This window comes from Seriola aureovittata, chromosome 4 (genome assembly GCF_021018895.1).
Source record: "Seriola aureovittata isolate HTS-2021-v1 ecotype China chromosome 4, ASM2101889v1, whole genome shotgun sequence".
NCBI classification, from domain to species: Eukaryota; Metazoa; Chordata; class Actinopteri; order Carangiformes; family Carangidae; genus Seriola; species Seriola aureovittata.
Window position 1 is genome coordinate 1,512,192 of NC_079367.1, and position 15,929 is coordinate 1,528,120.

General features: G+C 43.2%; 1 protein-coding gene across 1 annotated transcript; it reads right to left on the bottom strand.

Annotated features, from left to right (window-relative positions):
* Positions 1–1,661: 1,661 nt before the first annotated feature.
* On the bottom strand, positions 1,662–11,105 carry kcnj13 (potassium inwardly rectifying channel subfamily J member 13). Its single transcript, XM_056374488.1, has 3 exons — positions 10,710–11,105; positions 5,626–6,173; positions 1,662–3,834 (listed from the first exon to the last, which is right to left on the bottom strand). Exons 2-3 carry the CDS (start codon positions 6,140–6,142, stop codon positions 3,260–3,262), a joined length of 1,092 nt encoding a protein of 363 aa, XP_056230463.1. The 5' UTR covers positions 6,143–6,173; positions 10,710–11,105; the 3' UTR covers positions 1,662–3,259.
* Positions 11,106–15,929: the final 4,824 nt, after the last annotated feature.

Consider the following 15,929-nt stretch of genomic DNA (forward strand, 5'->3'; position numbering starts at 1 on the left):
TCAATAATCATTAATGACACATTAATGATGACATGCAGTGCAGCCTTTCACCAGCAGGGAGCAGCACTGCTGCATCAGCTGGACACATCTCTGCGGTCACCGTGGTAACAGTGAAAGAGTGCTTGTTTAGAAAATATTTATTTCATGTAATGTACACTGTACAAAGGCACTGAAGCAGTGAGACACACTGAGGTCTCATCTTTACAATCACATTAGTGGAACATTTCCTCTGCTACATGATCTGTATATAAACCATATAGATAACACAGTGATTCTCTTCATGTCAACAGCCTCCAATACAAACACGTTCACTACAACGTCTGTCTGAGCTACAGCTACACTCTTTTATTATTGTACAATTTAAACATCTTACATTAATTTGTGCTTCGCATAATGATTTAGGAAATGATTTTTCAAAATAAAAGCCTTAATCAGCAGTCAGTATCAGTCACTACAGAGCCCTATGTCATTTCATGCAGGTCAGTCTAACGTTACCTCAGTCGCTCACTTTAAGAAGTGGACGTCTCAGATACTGAAGAACCTTAGCAGCTGACAGTGGCCTTACAACCGTCTGATGTTGTGATGATGTGTTGTGTTGATGTGTTGACATGTTTATGTGTTGATGTGATGGTGTGTTGATGTGATGGTGTGTTGATGTGTTGATGTGATGTGTTAATGTGATGTGATGATGTGTTGATGTGATGGTGTGTCGATGTGTTGATGTGATGTGTTGATGTGATGTGATGATGTGATGATGTGTTGATGTGATGTGATGATGTGTTGATGTGATGGTGTGTTGATGTGATGGTGTGTTGATGTGATGTGATGATGTGTTGATGTGATGATGTGTTGATGTGATGTGATGATGTGATGATGTGATGATGTGTTGATGTGATGATGTGTTGATGTGATGTGATGATGTGTTGATGTGATGGTGTGTTGATGTGATGATGTGTTGATGTGATGTGTTGATGTGATGTGATGGTGTGTTGATGTGATGGTGTGTTGATGTGATGTGTTGATCTGATGTGATGATGTGTTGATGTGATGTGTTGATGTGATGTGTTGATGTGATGTGATGATGTGATGATGTGTCGATGTGTCGATGTGTTGATGTGTTGATGTGTTGATGTGTCGATGTGTCGATGTGATGATGTGTCGATGTGATGATGTGTCGATGTGATGATGTGTCGATGTGATGATGTGTCGATGTGATGATGTTTCGATGTGTCGATGTGATGATGTGTCGATGTGATGATGTGATGATGTGATGATGTTTCGATGTGTCGATGTGATGATGTGTCGATGTGATGATGTGTCGATGTGATGATGTGATGATGTGATGATGTTTCGATGTGTCGATGTGATGATGTGTCGATGTGATGATGTGTCGATGTGATGATGTGATGATGTGATGATGTGTCGATGTGATGATGTGTCGATGTGATGATGTGTCGATGTGATGATGTGTCGATGTGATGATGTGATGATGTGTCGATGTGTCGATGTGTCGATGTGACGATGTGACGATGTGACGATGTGTCGATGTGTCGATGTGTCGATGTGACGATGTGATGATGTGTCGATGTGTCGATGTGATGATGTGTCGATGTGTCGATGTGTCGATGTGATGATGTGATGATGTGTCGATGTGATGATGTGTCGATGTGATGATGTGTCGATGTGATGATGTGATGATGTGTCGATGTGTCGATGTGTCGATGTGTCGATGTGACGATGTGTCGATGTGTCGATGTGATGATGTGTCGATGTGATGATGTGTTGATGTGATGATGTGATGATGTGTTGATGGGTTGATGTGATGATGTGTTGATGTGTTGATGTGATGATGTGATGATGTGTTGATGGGTTGATGTGATGATGTGTTGATGGGTTGATGTGATGATGTGTTGATGTGATGACATGTTGATGTTGTGATGTCTGGACGTCAGATCTTAAGATGGTTAAAGTCGAGGGAGGTTTTTGTCCCGTCCTGTGCCCCCCCCCCCCCCCCGTGTAACATCTTTAAACATGTTTCTGACGATTGTTAGCTGAAAGGTTCATATAAACACAGGGACTTTAAGAGGAAGTTCACTTTTATCGTACAGACGCTTGGAAGCAGGAAAAAAAAGCTGACAGACCAGATCTCAAATATTATCATCTACTAATCAAATCAGATCAACATGATGATGCATGTGGAGTTAGTGTTCCCTCTTTTTTAGCTCTGCGTTTGGTCTCCACCAGCTCCTGAGGAAACATCTGATGCTCCACTGTGTTCACCAGCTGCTCTCTGACTGAGTCCAACTGAGCCTGACGAGCAGGTGGAGGAAACAGCTGTTTGCTGCTGGAAACGAGGTTGATGAGAGAGAGACTTGCTGTAAATCAATGAGCTAAAGACAAGAGTGTAGAACTGGTGATGATCCTCTGTGGGTCTGTCTCTAGAAACTCCTGCTTTCATGTTAGAAAGTCATTTGATTCAGTATTAATGAAAACATGTTAATTACTGGAACTGAATTTGAAATTGATTGTAAACTGAACTAAACATTTTCAGCTCGAAATCTGTCCAGCCCAACACTTACACAAAAGGTAAGAATAAAGAAATACACATTTATTTTGATCAAACTGAACGGAAACTGTTTCATTACAACTTGGATTTTATTTTTCCAGCTCAGGTTGTCGGTTCCATCAGGTCTTACAGTTACAGACTGCCGGGGCGTTCAACAGACAGCTACAGAGGTGCAGCAGGTCAAGGGTGAGTCTGTAAAGTGTCAAGATGTTTACAACAGACTCTAACTTCACTGTTGAAATGAGTTTGTCTAACCTGGAGGGTTGTTTCCTGTCTGATGGTCTGGACGTATTCAGCCATGTTTGAGGTCTGTGATGTGATGAGTTGGTTCTAACGACAGAACTGAATGACAAAAATAAAACCCATTTTGTAAGAGTATTTGTTCACACTCAGTTCCCAGAAGAAGTAGTGCCCCCACTGGCCAAACATGTCAATCAAAACTACTGGCAGTACTGATGAGTGAGCCTGTGAAGCCAGTGAAGGATTATTACCTGGATGTTGCATTAGAGCCTCAGAGGGAGGGAGTCTGCAGCAGCACCCATGTCTGATATACATTTAAATTTCAAATGTTTAAACTTCAGATTCACGAATTTAAATCAAGTAGCTCCTGACAGAAATATCTGCTGCACTGTTACCCTCCAGTTTCCCCCACAAACCCCGACCTGTCCCTCTGACACCTCCCCTTCAGCATCCTCACTCCATCCTGTCGCTGCCGTCTCCATTGATCTGCACCACACAGTCCTTGTTCAAAGGCTCCTTGGAGTGGGCGGTGTCAAAGTGCTGCGTGCTCACCATGTACCTCCCCCGAGCATCCAGCCCCAGCGCCGGCACAAAGCGACGGTCAAACTGGATTTCTTGGCGCAGGTAGGAGGTCCTCTTCTGACAGGAGTCCCCAGTTCCCTCTTGCAGGGCCGACAAGAAGACCACCAACTCAAAGTGGTTGGACATGCCCTCGCACAGGGCGGGGTAAAGGGGGCTCCTGCGATCCAAGGGGTGGTAAAAGGTGAGTGGGAAGATGAAGAAGGGACAGGGCTGTTGGCCCAGACTGTCCAAGTGGAAGTCCAGGGAGGTCTGGTGGAGGGCCTGACCCTCGTGCTCCTCGTAGAGCACTGCACTCACCTTCACGTCCACCAGAGGGCGCTGCAGCAGGTTGGTGGCTCGGAGCATAAGGCATGTCTGGCCTTGGTGTTGGCCCACCACCGCCTGGGGGCTGAACTGGATGGCTCCTGCTCGCTTCTGGGGACGAGCAATCTTGGCTACGAAAGCACCTGATAAAGAGACAGTGAGACGACAGTGTCATGTGATGACCTGATGTTTTCACCTTGTTACTGTAAAATGTCTTAAACGCAGCAAAAGAAATGAGGACCTGAAAACCACTCTACCAGGTCAGCTCCGACTCTAACAGGTCTATTCAGACAGAGAGAGTTCAACTTCTTTGGCTTTTGGAAAGAGGACCGTCTCAATTATCAATTAAAACAGTCTGAACCTCACCAGGTGTAAAAATTAATAGAGACTTTCCTGACATTTGATCCTCGTACAGGATCACGTCCTTTGTGCTGACAGCTGACACCAAGTGAAATTGGAGTCCAGTCTATATCTGAACCGAGTCCTAAACAACAGCTCAGCACAGCTGGAGCAGCTGGAACCTTTTCATTCATCACTTTGGTCCAAACCAGCTTCTATTTGTTTACACTGGTAACAATTTGGGCTTTATTGACTTGCTCAAGGGCACTTTGACACATGGTCTGGAGGAGTCAGGGATCCAGCCCTGAAACACTAGTTGAGAAGAAGTTCTCAGATATCAGCACAGTGGTTACAGTAGTGAGGCTCCTGGCTCATCACAGAGGTCTGACTGGTTGATGTGATCCTCTGTGTGAGGGCAGGAGGTGACTCTCAGTGTAAAGCTGCAGTACCACAGTCGACCAGCAGATGTCACGTTGTGTCTGCAGCAGAGCCTCAGAGACAAAGAGCTGGTTTCAGACTCTGATCATAGTGACTCAGGGCTTCAAAAAACGGTTTCCCACATCACTGTTTAACAGGTTTAGAGCTGAACATTAAGGCTACAAACAACCTATAATGCAATACTGTTACAGGCTCCACCCTCTGAGACTGGAGTCAGGTCGTAGGTCAGGTCTTAAGTCTTCAGGTTCTTGTACCTAAGAGGGAAAACTGTACTTCTCCATGTACTACATATTTAACAGCTGTAGATACTTAAGTCTTATTGTTGTAGAATAACCATGGACACAATACTGTAGATTTTAGCTCCACCTCAACAGCAACAACATCAACACACTTCTTACATGTTAACGCATCAATAATAATAAACCAATAATAATAATAATAAATAATAATAATGAATGAGGAAACAGACTTTAACACAAACTCATACTCCTGCTGGCGTCAACATGTAAAAGTCTAGCCCTTCACCTTCTGACTTACAGATCTTCTTAAATTCACCTTTTTAAAGGTTCTTGAATACAACATGATACCCAAGAGAAAAATCTCAGCTGCACACATTTGTCCCAGAGCACCGTGTAAACAGATCATTTGTCCTGAGGCTGAAAAAACAAAGTTCGATTTTTCTAAATTCTTCACATCCCTTGTGAAAACACACCTTTGCTCATGTGGATGAATTGTTTTGGAGCTTGAAATGGGTTCACCAAAGTCTAAGGTTCACAAAAGTAGTGAAATATGTGAATAAATTAGCAGATAAATATATAATAATTGTGTGTAAATAGTGTTTGTCAAGCCTCCTAACTCCGGCTGTGAGTCACGTACAATCTCCAGAGAATAAATACTCAGAAGTGTAGTCTACAAACTCCAACAATATTTGAATCATATTTCTAAAGTTTATTCTCGCAAATATGTTGATACAAACATCGAGAAAACACCCAAAAAAATGTATAGCTGCATTCGTCGACCTCAGAGGTCATTTAAAACCAGATATTTTGCAAAAATAACACGTTGATCAGCTTCAGTTTATTGTGTCTATAAAAACTGAACTGACAGGTAGTGGAGGTATATGTGGAGACGAGGCTTCAGCCCCAGCAGAGGTGTACCTGTGATGAACGCCTCCAGCATCAGCCCCAGCAGCATCTGCACAGCCAGCAGAGCTATGGCACTGGGACAGTCCCCGCTGGGGAACATGGTGCCATAGCCGATGGTCAGCTGGGTCTCCAGGGAGAAGGAAAAGGCGGCAGTGAAGCTGGTGATGTGTTTCACACAAACGACGTGCCCCTGGGGGGGGGCGTCGTGATCCTGTACCGCCAGATCTCCGTTGAGGTGGGCCAGCAGGTACCAGAGACAGGCAAACAGCAGCCAGTGGGCCAGGAAGGAGGCACAGAAGGCCAGCAGGACCCACCTCCAGCGCAGACCCACCAACAGTCCCCAGAGGTCCTGCAGGGCCAGCAGCCAGGCCCTGCCTGACGCCCCACGCCACGAGCCTGAGGGACACAAGGGGGGGCGGAGGGCACAGTGTCCGTCTTTGGTGACCAGGCGCTGGCGTGGCGGAGAGGACAAGAGAGGAGAGGAGGAAGCCTTCCCACCCAGGACACTGCTGGTGGATTTGGTTGTCATGGTTGCAGGTTGAGTCAAGGTGAGGATGATCCTGAAATGACAGGATGAAAGTTCATCTCCATGATAAGTTTCTATCAATATCAGTCCTGATACAGGTCTGACAGGGAGCTGTTTGATTTACATGTTGTTAGCTGGTCACATGGCCACATCACATGACCTGATGTTATCACCTGCTAAGACAACACTGTAGGTACAAGGTGTGCATGAGCCTCCTGAGCTGATTTTGACTGACCCATCGTCGAACACGAGGTTGACTGTGATGATACAACAGTTGCGATAGTTCAGATGTTCATGTTTCCCTGAGGATGAATCGTAATAACACTGATCCTCTGACTTTACATCTAGCGCCATCGTCAGGTTCAAAGTTTAATTTGTCCAATAATTAGGTTTCCAATCTGATACCTGCTTCTGCTGATGATGATGATCTGGAGTTTGAGTTTACTGCTAATTAGCAAATGTTTGCATGCTATCGACAGAACAGATGTGCTGATCCTCTTCTTCCTGCTCGCCCTCTGTGACTGGAAACAGGAAAACATGGCTCATAATTTGAGCGATCAGAAGGAAAAGAGTTTTTAGAGACTGCAGAGATTTGTTTTCCAAATCGGTCACTAATGTTGAATTAAGTCATGGATGTTGAATTCAGTCACTGATGTTGAATTCAGTCACTGATGTTGAAGTCAGAGTCACTGATGTTGAAGTCAGAGTCACTGATGTTGTATTCAGAGTCACTGATGTTGAAGTCAGGCACTGATGTTGTATTCAGAGTCACTGATGTTGAATTCAGAGTCACTGATGTTGAAGTCAGAGTCACGGATGTTGAATTCAGAGTCACTAATGTTGAATTCAGTCACTGATGTATTCAGAGTCACTGATGTTGAATTCAATCATGCATGTTGAATTCAGAGTCATTGATGTTGAACTCAGTCACTGATGTTGAATTCAGTCACTGATGTTGAATTCAGAGTCACTGATGTTGAATTCAGTCACTGATGTTAAATTCAGTCACTGATGTTGAATTCAGAGTCACTGATGTTGAATTCAGTCACTGATGTTAAATTCAGTCACTGACGTTGAATTCAGTCACTGATGTTGAATTCATAGTCACTGACGTTGAAGTCAGTTACTGATGTTGTTTTCAGAGTCACAGATGTTGAATTCTGTCACGGATGTTGAAGTCAGAGTCACTGATGTTGAAGGCAGAGTCACTGATGTTGAATTCAGAGTCACGGATGTTGAATTCAGAGTCATGGATGTTGTAGTGAGAGTCACAGATGTTGAAGTCAGAGTCACTGATGTTGGAGTCAGTCACGGATGTTGTAGTGAGAGTCACTGATGTTGAAGGCAGAGTCACGGATGTTGAATTCAGAGTCACGGATGTTGAATTCAGTCACTGATGTTGAATTCATAGTCACTGACGTTGAAGTCAGTTACTGATGTTGTTTTCAGAGTCACAGATGTTGAATTCAGAGTCACGGATGTTGAAGTCAGAGTCACTGATGTTGTAGGCAGAGTCACTGATGTTGAAGTCAGAGTCACTGATGTTGGAGTCAGTCACGGATGTTGTAGTGAGAGTCACTGATGTTGAAGGCAGAGTCACGGATCTTGAATTCAGAGTCACGGATGTTGGAGTCAGTCACGGATGTTGGATTCAGTCATGGATGTTGGAGTCAGTCACGGATGTTGTAGTGAGAGTTACTGATGTTGAAGTCAGAGTCACTGATGTTGAATTCAGGGTCACGGATGTTCAATTCTGTCTTCCTCTTCTCTGAAGTCGGAGTCACGTTCTGAGACCTTATGATGTCAGAGATGATGAGTTGACCACAGAGGAACAAACTTCAGATTTCATGACTTCTACACTTATTTTGTATCTAATGTGTGGAGGCAACAGTTCCGAGGCTAAACACGGATGAAATTGATATTCTAGGTAAACCTGTACAAACTGTGGGACTGTTCCTCTGAATAATCACATGTATGTGGTTCTAACAGGATGTGTGTATGGAGCCTCAGAGGAGCAGATGTATGTGGCAGCGTCCTGACAGCTACAGTCCTGTCCTCTCCTTCTATTTCTATGTCAATATTGTTGCCAGGAGATTAGAGCAGGTCGCAGCTGGGAATCAGTCTGAGGAACACAGCGACATGCAGAGTAGGAATGTGTCTTTCATCTGTGGGGGGGTTCAAACTTACTGCACTGCATGGCTCTGCACTCTGCTGCACCAATTACAATATACATTCACCAGCAGTTTACACAGTGTTCACCACACACTCATAAGTTTAAAGGTTTAAAATACAACAAGAGGTTTAAGGTTCAAACACAAGTGTCCACTATGAGAGTACACACCTACAGTACACACTAACTCCACACTAACTACATACTGACAGTACACACTGACACTACACACTGACTACACACTGTGAGCAGAGTGTAGTGTGTAGCTGAATGTTTTGTTGGTTTAGGTAAGAGGTTTGTCTCTGTGCTGAGGGCTGGGGGTGGGTTGGGGGTTGGGGGGGGACTGATACCAGTCAGCAGTCGTCACATGAGAGCCATGTGCTGGATGAGGCTCCATTGTTCTGGATCCCAGTCTGTCAGAGCTGTCACTGGATCAGTTGGTCATTACAGACAAGAGTCTCAGTCCCAGGTCTGGAGTTAGGATGCTGTTAGCTTAGCTTAGCATAAGGACTGGAGGCAGGGGAAAACAGCCAGCCTGTCTGAGGTCTGGATTCAGGATGCTGTTAGCTTAGCTTAGCACAAGGAATGGAGGCAGGTGGAACAGCTAGCCTGGCTCAGGTGTGGAGTCATGATGGTGTTAGCTTAGCTTAGCATAAAGTCTGGAGGCAGGGGGAACAGCTAGCCCGGCTCAGGTGTAAACCTGCTGACATCTCATGAACATTTCCTGTGTCTGATGTGGATATACACAGAAATGTGAAAGTGCCAGTCAGAGGGTTCAGGTCTGATTGACTCTCCTGTTCAGCAGCTACAGGTTTACAGGTTTGATCTGGTCTCTGGTTCCAAACATGGAAACCTTACTGAGACAACAGGAGCTCTTCAGGTGTTGGTTGGACAGAGCCAGGCTAGCTGTTTCCCCCTGGTTTCAGTGTTTATGCTAAGCTAAGCTAATCCTGTCTTGACTGACAGACATGAACTAATACTGTCCCTTTAAATCCTGCAGTCAGTGGTTTTAACAGTGTCTGCTCCACAGTGAAAATGAATGTTAATGTTTGAAAATCAAATGAAGTGTTGGAATGTGACACAAAGAAGCAGAGCACAGGAAGCGTTTTCATTGGTCAACCTCAGGAACAAAGGTAGACATGAAAACATCTGTACAGTTCACACTGTTAAAAACATCTGGAGACATGAATAACTCTTCAGATTTTCATGTTTAAAGCTCCTGTTGAGGAGCAGTCAGCTGATAATGAACATTTCTCTACATATTAACACCTGAGCTGACAGGTGGAGTTCCTGCTACACTGATGAAGATGGTAATGAGGATTAGAGCTCCTGCTTTCTTCAGGATGTATTACAGAAGTGACAGGAACAAACTCAGATATGTGTGGTTGGATTCAAGCTAAAATATACTGGTAAGAGAAGGAGACATCAAGTCACTGTTGAACATCTTTCTAATGTATTTATATTATAATTATAATCATATATCTAATATAAACTGACAAATGTGACTATGCTGATTTGTTCACAAGAACTAAAACCACTGTCAGAGCAGAGGCTCCTCACCTGGAGACAGGTGAGCCTGCAGAGACTGAGGAGCTGGTTTCACCTTTAAGCAAAGAGCCTTTACTTCCTCTTTTTATATCAACACAAAAGAAGAGTTCATATAAACACATCTGCTGAGGTAACATCTGTCTCAGTTCAGTGATTCAACTTTGCAAATGAAATGAGTTTCTTCATAAAGTTGATGAGTGAAATGTTCCTTTACTTCCACACGTTTACTCTGATGTTGACACGTCTTCACGTTACTAGAGTACAATCTGAATCTGAGTTCAGCTTTTTCTGTTATTCCATTATAATAATTAGCTTGTATGTAATGATGTTAGTCAATCTCATGTATGTCAACGGACAAAGACACTTTGTGTAGCTGCTGTGAGGAGCGTGCAGCCCCCGAGGCTGCAGGAATATTTAGACTGACTGACCCTCAGACTGACGGCTACGCCTGACGCTGCCCGGTCGGCCATTTTCCCGTCTCTGAGATCTGTGCTAACATTCGGTCACAGAGCGGCAGAGCAGAGACGAGTCTTTAAGGCCGACTCGGAGGGGTGCAGAGCAGTTTATGTAACGTCCAGTCTGCAGCTGGTCAACTCTTCTGTTCACTAATCTGAAATCATGAGAAATCAGGAGTTGACTTTCAGACGTCCTTGTGACGTCACTTCACCTCTGACTCCAGACATGATTAAAAACAGGTAGAAAAGTTAAAGTGTGTAAAGTTGACAGGACTACTGTCGTCTAATGAAGCCTGTCTGTCTGTTTGAAGGAGTCAACATGAAGCTTCCTCACAGATCCAGCTCACTCTCTGTGCCGGCATCAGATTCAGCTCTACCAGCATCAGCCTGTACTCACCTGGAGCTGCAGTCAGGGCTGAACAGGGCCCTCTGACCTTTCCACCTGAGAGCTGGTCTGAGGTCTGCCGAGCAGGCAGATGGACGGAGAGACACTAGTTCCTTAGAGGACAGCTGTAAAATCCCAGAGAGTCCTGAGCAGAGTTTTCTGGTGTAGGAGCCAGACTGAGCGCGGCGCTCTCTGCTCCTCCGATCTGCAGCTTCCAGCTCCGGGGCGAGGATGATTCAATTGGTCACATTACTCTGCATGGAGCCTATTAGTGTTCCCGGAAGACAGAAGACAGAGGGAGGGGGAAAGAACAACACCTTGTCACAGTTCATTCAAAGAGCTGCTTGTTGCTGGTTGGTGTCCCGCAGCTGCTGCTGTCAGACACTGGACACACTGATGAGGTGGAGCATCTGTGTGAGGAGTGTGTACAGACGTGCATCATCTTCTTTAGTCATGTGCGTTCTGAACTTACCTGTCACATCAAATCAGAGACATCTGAGACTCTAATGGAGGGAAATGAAACTGTTAAAGTTCAGCCTGGTGTCTGTGGTTTTAATTTTCCCTCCATCTTTGTTCATTAACTGACTGTTGCTCCATCAGTTTGATCTTTACAACAGTTCAACTGTTCACCAGCAGTCACAGAACGGAGGGGCCACATGACAGGAGGTCAAAGGTCATCAGTGCTGGACATGGTCTGACGTGACATCTGTTGAGGATATTCACAGCTCCCATAATTCTCTTTGTTCCTGTAGTATAGTCTGGTTCCTCTCAGTGATAATAACAGTTTTTGTTCTTTATCCTGAATTCATTGACTGTAAGAACTTTCTTCTTTGCGGTCTCTGTCACGTTCCTGTGTTCATGTCTGCACACCGACACATTCAGGTTGTCTCTGAGTCAAAGCTCCTCTTCTTACTGGAGCCCAAGGTGCTTCACAGGTTAGGACACACCCCCTGCTCTCTGTGACTCACCTACATCTACATCCAGATCCAGATGATAACAGGTCATCTCTCACTCCACAGGCATCATCAGACAGGTTTTAATGACCTCTGCTCTAGCGCCACCCTCAGGACAAACTGTAGAACATCATCAGTATAAAGACCACAGCGACCACAGGCATCAGTCCTCGTTCTTCGTGATGACGTCAGTCAGTCCGACAGAGCGGATCACTGCTGTGTGGGACATGTGTGAGTGACAGCCCCCCCCCCCCCCCCCCCCCCCCAGAGGTTCTGGATCTGCTTCGTTCCCTCTCATTAGTCTGAAGACTGAGAGGTCACTCACCTACTGCTGGGAAACAACTCTCTCTCTCTCTCTCTCTCTCTGTCTCTCTCACATGTGAGAACATGAGTGCCTCTTTTTTTAATTTCATTTAAATCATTTGACTCCGTGAAGGAGTCAAATGTGTTTTAGACTCATTGTTAATTATTTTTCCTATTAATATTTATAGTTGACCACATGTCAGAAAGAGGGTGATCTTCACATGCTTCTTTAGTCTGACCAACATCAGAAAGTGTCAGGTGAATGGTTATTGTCTAAAGACAAATAATTAAGGGATTCTGAAAATGGTTGTTGATGACCTTTGGGTTGCACAACATATTCCCTTAAGCTGATTACTACTCATCTGTACTCTCAGTGATCACTTTATTAGGAACACCACACTAACAGTGCGTAGTTCCTCAGTCCATGTCATGGATCCACAGATGTTGAAACGTTCCTCTGAGACATAATAATTACATCCTGCTTCCAGAAGATGGAGCTGTTTTCCACCAAATACCTCAGGACGCCTCTCTATGCCTTATGACACTTTACTGACATTTTCATACCTTTCTACTATTATATTTTTTTATCATAATTCTATACCTAACTTTATTATGATGTTTTAATGCCTTACCATACTATGACGTTTGACATATAAATGACATATATATCAAGTGATGTGTTATATGTGATAAGAGGATATATTATTTGTCACACTGTGGTGAGGTTGTCTTTTCCTGGGGTTGTTTTGTCCTGTCATTTCCTGTTTTATTTTGAAAAGTAATTCTCCTCTCGTTTCAGGTCACTTGCCCTTCCTCATGTGTCTCAGTCTGATTGCCCAAAGTGTTTCCACCTGTGCCCTATTTCCCTCCATGTGTTTAAATAGTCTGTGTTCCCCTTGTCTTGTGCCAGAGTGTCTTCGTTCTCTTGTCCTTTTGTCCATGTCCACAGCCACAGTAGACACCAAAGTAAGCTTTCTGAACCTCGAGAAGAGTGATTTTTTGTTTGTAAATTTTGCCCTAGCTAAAGTTCACAGCCCCTTGTTTTGCCTCATTGAGAGTGATTTTTTGTTTGTAGTTCTTACCTTAGCATATTTTCATAGATCTTTGTTTTTCCTCGTTAATAGTGATTTTCATTTCATGTAGCCAGTTATTTATTATTCTAGATCCTCCGCTTAGTAGCGTGAGTAGATTATTTTTTTGGTTTATTTTTATATAGTCAGGATTTTCCTCCGTACGGAGCGTTTTGTGTTTATTGGTTTGTTTCTTTTGGTTAGTACCTTTTTCCTCCTCCTGGAGTGTTTTTTGTTCCTTAGATTCAGAGTCTAGTGTCTAGTTTTTTTCATTGCCATTGGTTTGTCACTCTGTCTGAGGTCTCCAGTGAATTCAATAAAAGCCTTTGGTTTTCTAATATCTCTGCATCTGAGTCCTGCTTTGAGTCTCGGCCTGACATTATTATGACATGTATACATTGCATCGTCTGGATATGAAGCTATACGTTAATAACATTTATGAAATAACCATAGTAAAATGCAACTTAATTTAAACAACATTCTTATTAAAATTCTATACACTTTTGTTTACGATTTTTTAAAAATATTTTCTTATTAAATTTAAACATGTCTATCTTTTACATTTACATATATAATATGAACATATACTGACATATACTGGGATGGATATACCGTATATTTATAAACAGACCCTTTCCAAAAAATTTGAATATCATGGAAAAGTTGTTTAATTTCCATAGTTCCATTCAAAAAGTTAAACTTTCATAGATTATAGAGTCAGGGCCCACAATTTAAACAATTTCAAGTATTTATTTGTTTATTTTTACATAATTTGGGCTTCCAGCTCATAAAACCCACGAAAACAGGAATTCAAAAAATTAGAATACTGTGACGAAATCACCATTTACTTCTCAGTTTTTGCAGAAAAAAAAGAAAGAAATTAGGATCACATCAAATCAATCAAAATATGGTATTTTCAAAATGATATGTCAATCTTCAATACTTGGTTGGGAATCCCTCTGCCTTAATCACTGCCTCGATGCGACGTGGCATTGAGGCAATCAGCCTGTGGCATTGCCTGAGAGTTATGGAAGCCCAGATTTCCTTGATGCTTGCTGTAGGCTCTTCTTTGTTGTTGGGTCTGGTGCTCCTCATTTTCCTCTTGAGAATACCCCATAGATTCTCAATGGGGTTTAGATCCGGCGAGTTGGCTGGCCAGTCAAGCACTGTGATGGCATGGGCATCAAACCAGGTTTTGGTGCTTCTGGCGGTATGGGCAGGGGCCAGGTCCTGCTGGAAGATGAAATCTGCATCTCCATACAGATCCTCAGCAGAAGGAATCATGAAGTCCTCTAAAACATTCTGGTAGACTGTTGCGGTGACCTTGGATTTAAGAAAGCAGAGTTTACCAACACCTGCACCGGACATTGCACCCCAAATCATGACTGACTGTGGATATTTCGCACTGGATCTCAAGCAGCTTGGGTTCTGTTCCTCACCCGTCTTCCTCCAAACCCTTGGACCTTGATTCCTGAATGAAAGGCACACTTTACTTTCATCGGAAAAGAGGACCTTGGACCACTGGCCAACGGTCCAGTCCTTCTTCTCCTTGGCCCAGTTGAGACGCTTCCTATGTTGGCTCAGGTTCAGAAGTGGCTTGACCCGAGGAACCCGACAGTTGTAGCCCATCTCCCGGATGCGTCTGAATGTGGTGGTTTTTGAAGCTGTGACTCCTGCCTCATTCCACTCTTTCTGGATCTCTGCCAGATTCTTGAATCTTCTCTGTTTGATAATCCGCTGAGGCCCACGGTCATCTCTTTTGCTGATGCATCTTCTCCTGCCACATTTTGCCCTTCCACTAGACTTTCCATTGATATGCTTGGACACAGCACTCTCTGAACAGCCAGCCTCCTTAGCTATGAACTTTTGTGGCTTACCCATCCTATGGAGGGTATCAATGGTGGTCTTCTGGCCAGTTGTCATGTCTGCAGTCTTCCCCATATTGAACTGAACTCAGTTTAAAACACTAAGTTTAAAACATTGATGCCCTGCAAAATTTGGGCTGATTTCCTCACAGTATTCTAAGTTTTTGAAATCCTGTTTTCGTGGGTTTTATGAGCTGGAAGCCCAAATTATGTAAAAATAAACAAATAAATACTTGAAATCATTTAATTTGTGGGCCCTGAATCTATAATCTATGAAAGTTTAACTTTTTGAATGGAATTATGGAAATTAAATAACTTTTCCATGATATTCTAATTTTTTGGAAAGGGTCTGTATATGTCTGTAATATAAACAGACATACTAAAATACATGTTTCTATTTGCTAGACTTACATTTCGGTATATGATATTGTTCCAATTTCTAACAGGTTTCATATGTAATCTTTACATATGTAGGATATACTTTAAATACATATGTGATTATACTTCATATGTACATATATTTCATATATGGAAATTCACCTCATGTACATAAGGTACATATTTGTGTAATGGCTTTACTGAATGTAAATTCAGATTTGACATGTCAATAAACCGTTTGGTTGACAGCATTAAGAGGAGGGGTTGCTGAGCTCAGTCTGTTCTGAGGGGAGTGAAAGTATCTGAGTGATAACCTGACGGCCTTTTGGCCACAGGAAAACCTGCTGCTGCAAACATCACTGTTTATTCTGTCCAATACATTTCAGGCTGATACATGTTTGTCTTTTACAATACACAATACAAACCTGCTCTGAGACATCTGTGAGACGTCCTCAATGCATAAGGTGTTTTAAAATAACTCCTTTTCTGTCTCTGTTGAGTCTCTGTCATGGAGCATTTCTCTGTGTTCCATCATCTATAACCTGCAGTTTGATGTGACGAGTTCAATGTGAGTGAAAACAACAAAACAGAAACATGAGAGCAGCGGGAATCAGCCATCAAACTCTTTCTGTATTTAACTGTTTCATGAGTCTGTGATTATCA

Coding starts and splice junctions, on each gene's coding strand:
- kcnj13 (XM_056374488.1), bottom strand. CDS start 6,142: ATGACAACCAAATCCACCAGCAGTGTCCTGGGTGGGAAGGCTTCCTCC. Junction 3,835..5,625: donor GCTGGAGGCGTTCATCACAG/GTACACCTCTGC, acceptor TCTCTTTATCAG/GTGCTTTCGTAGCCAAGATT.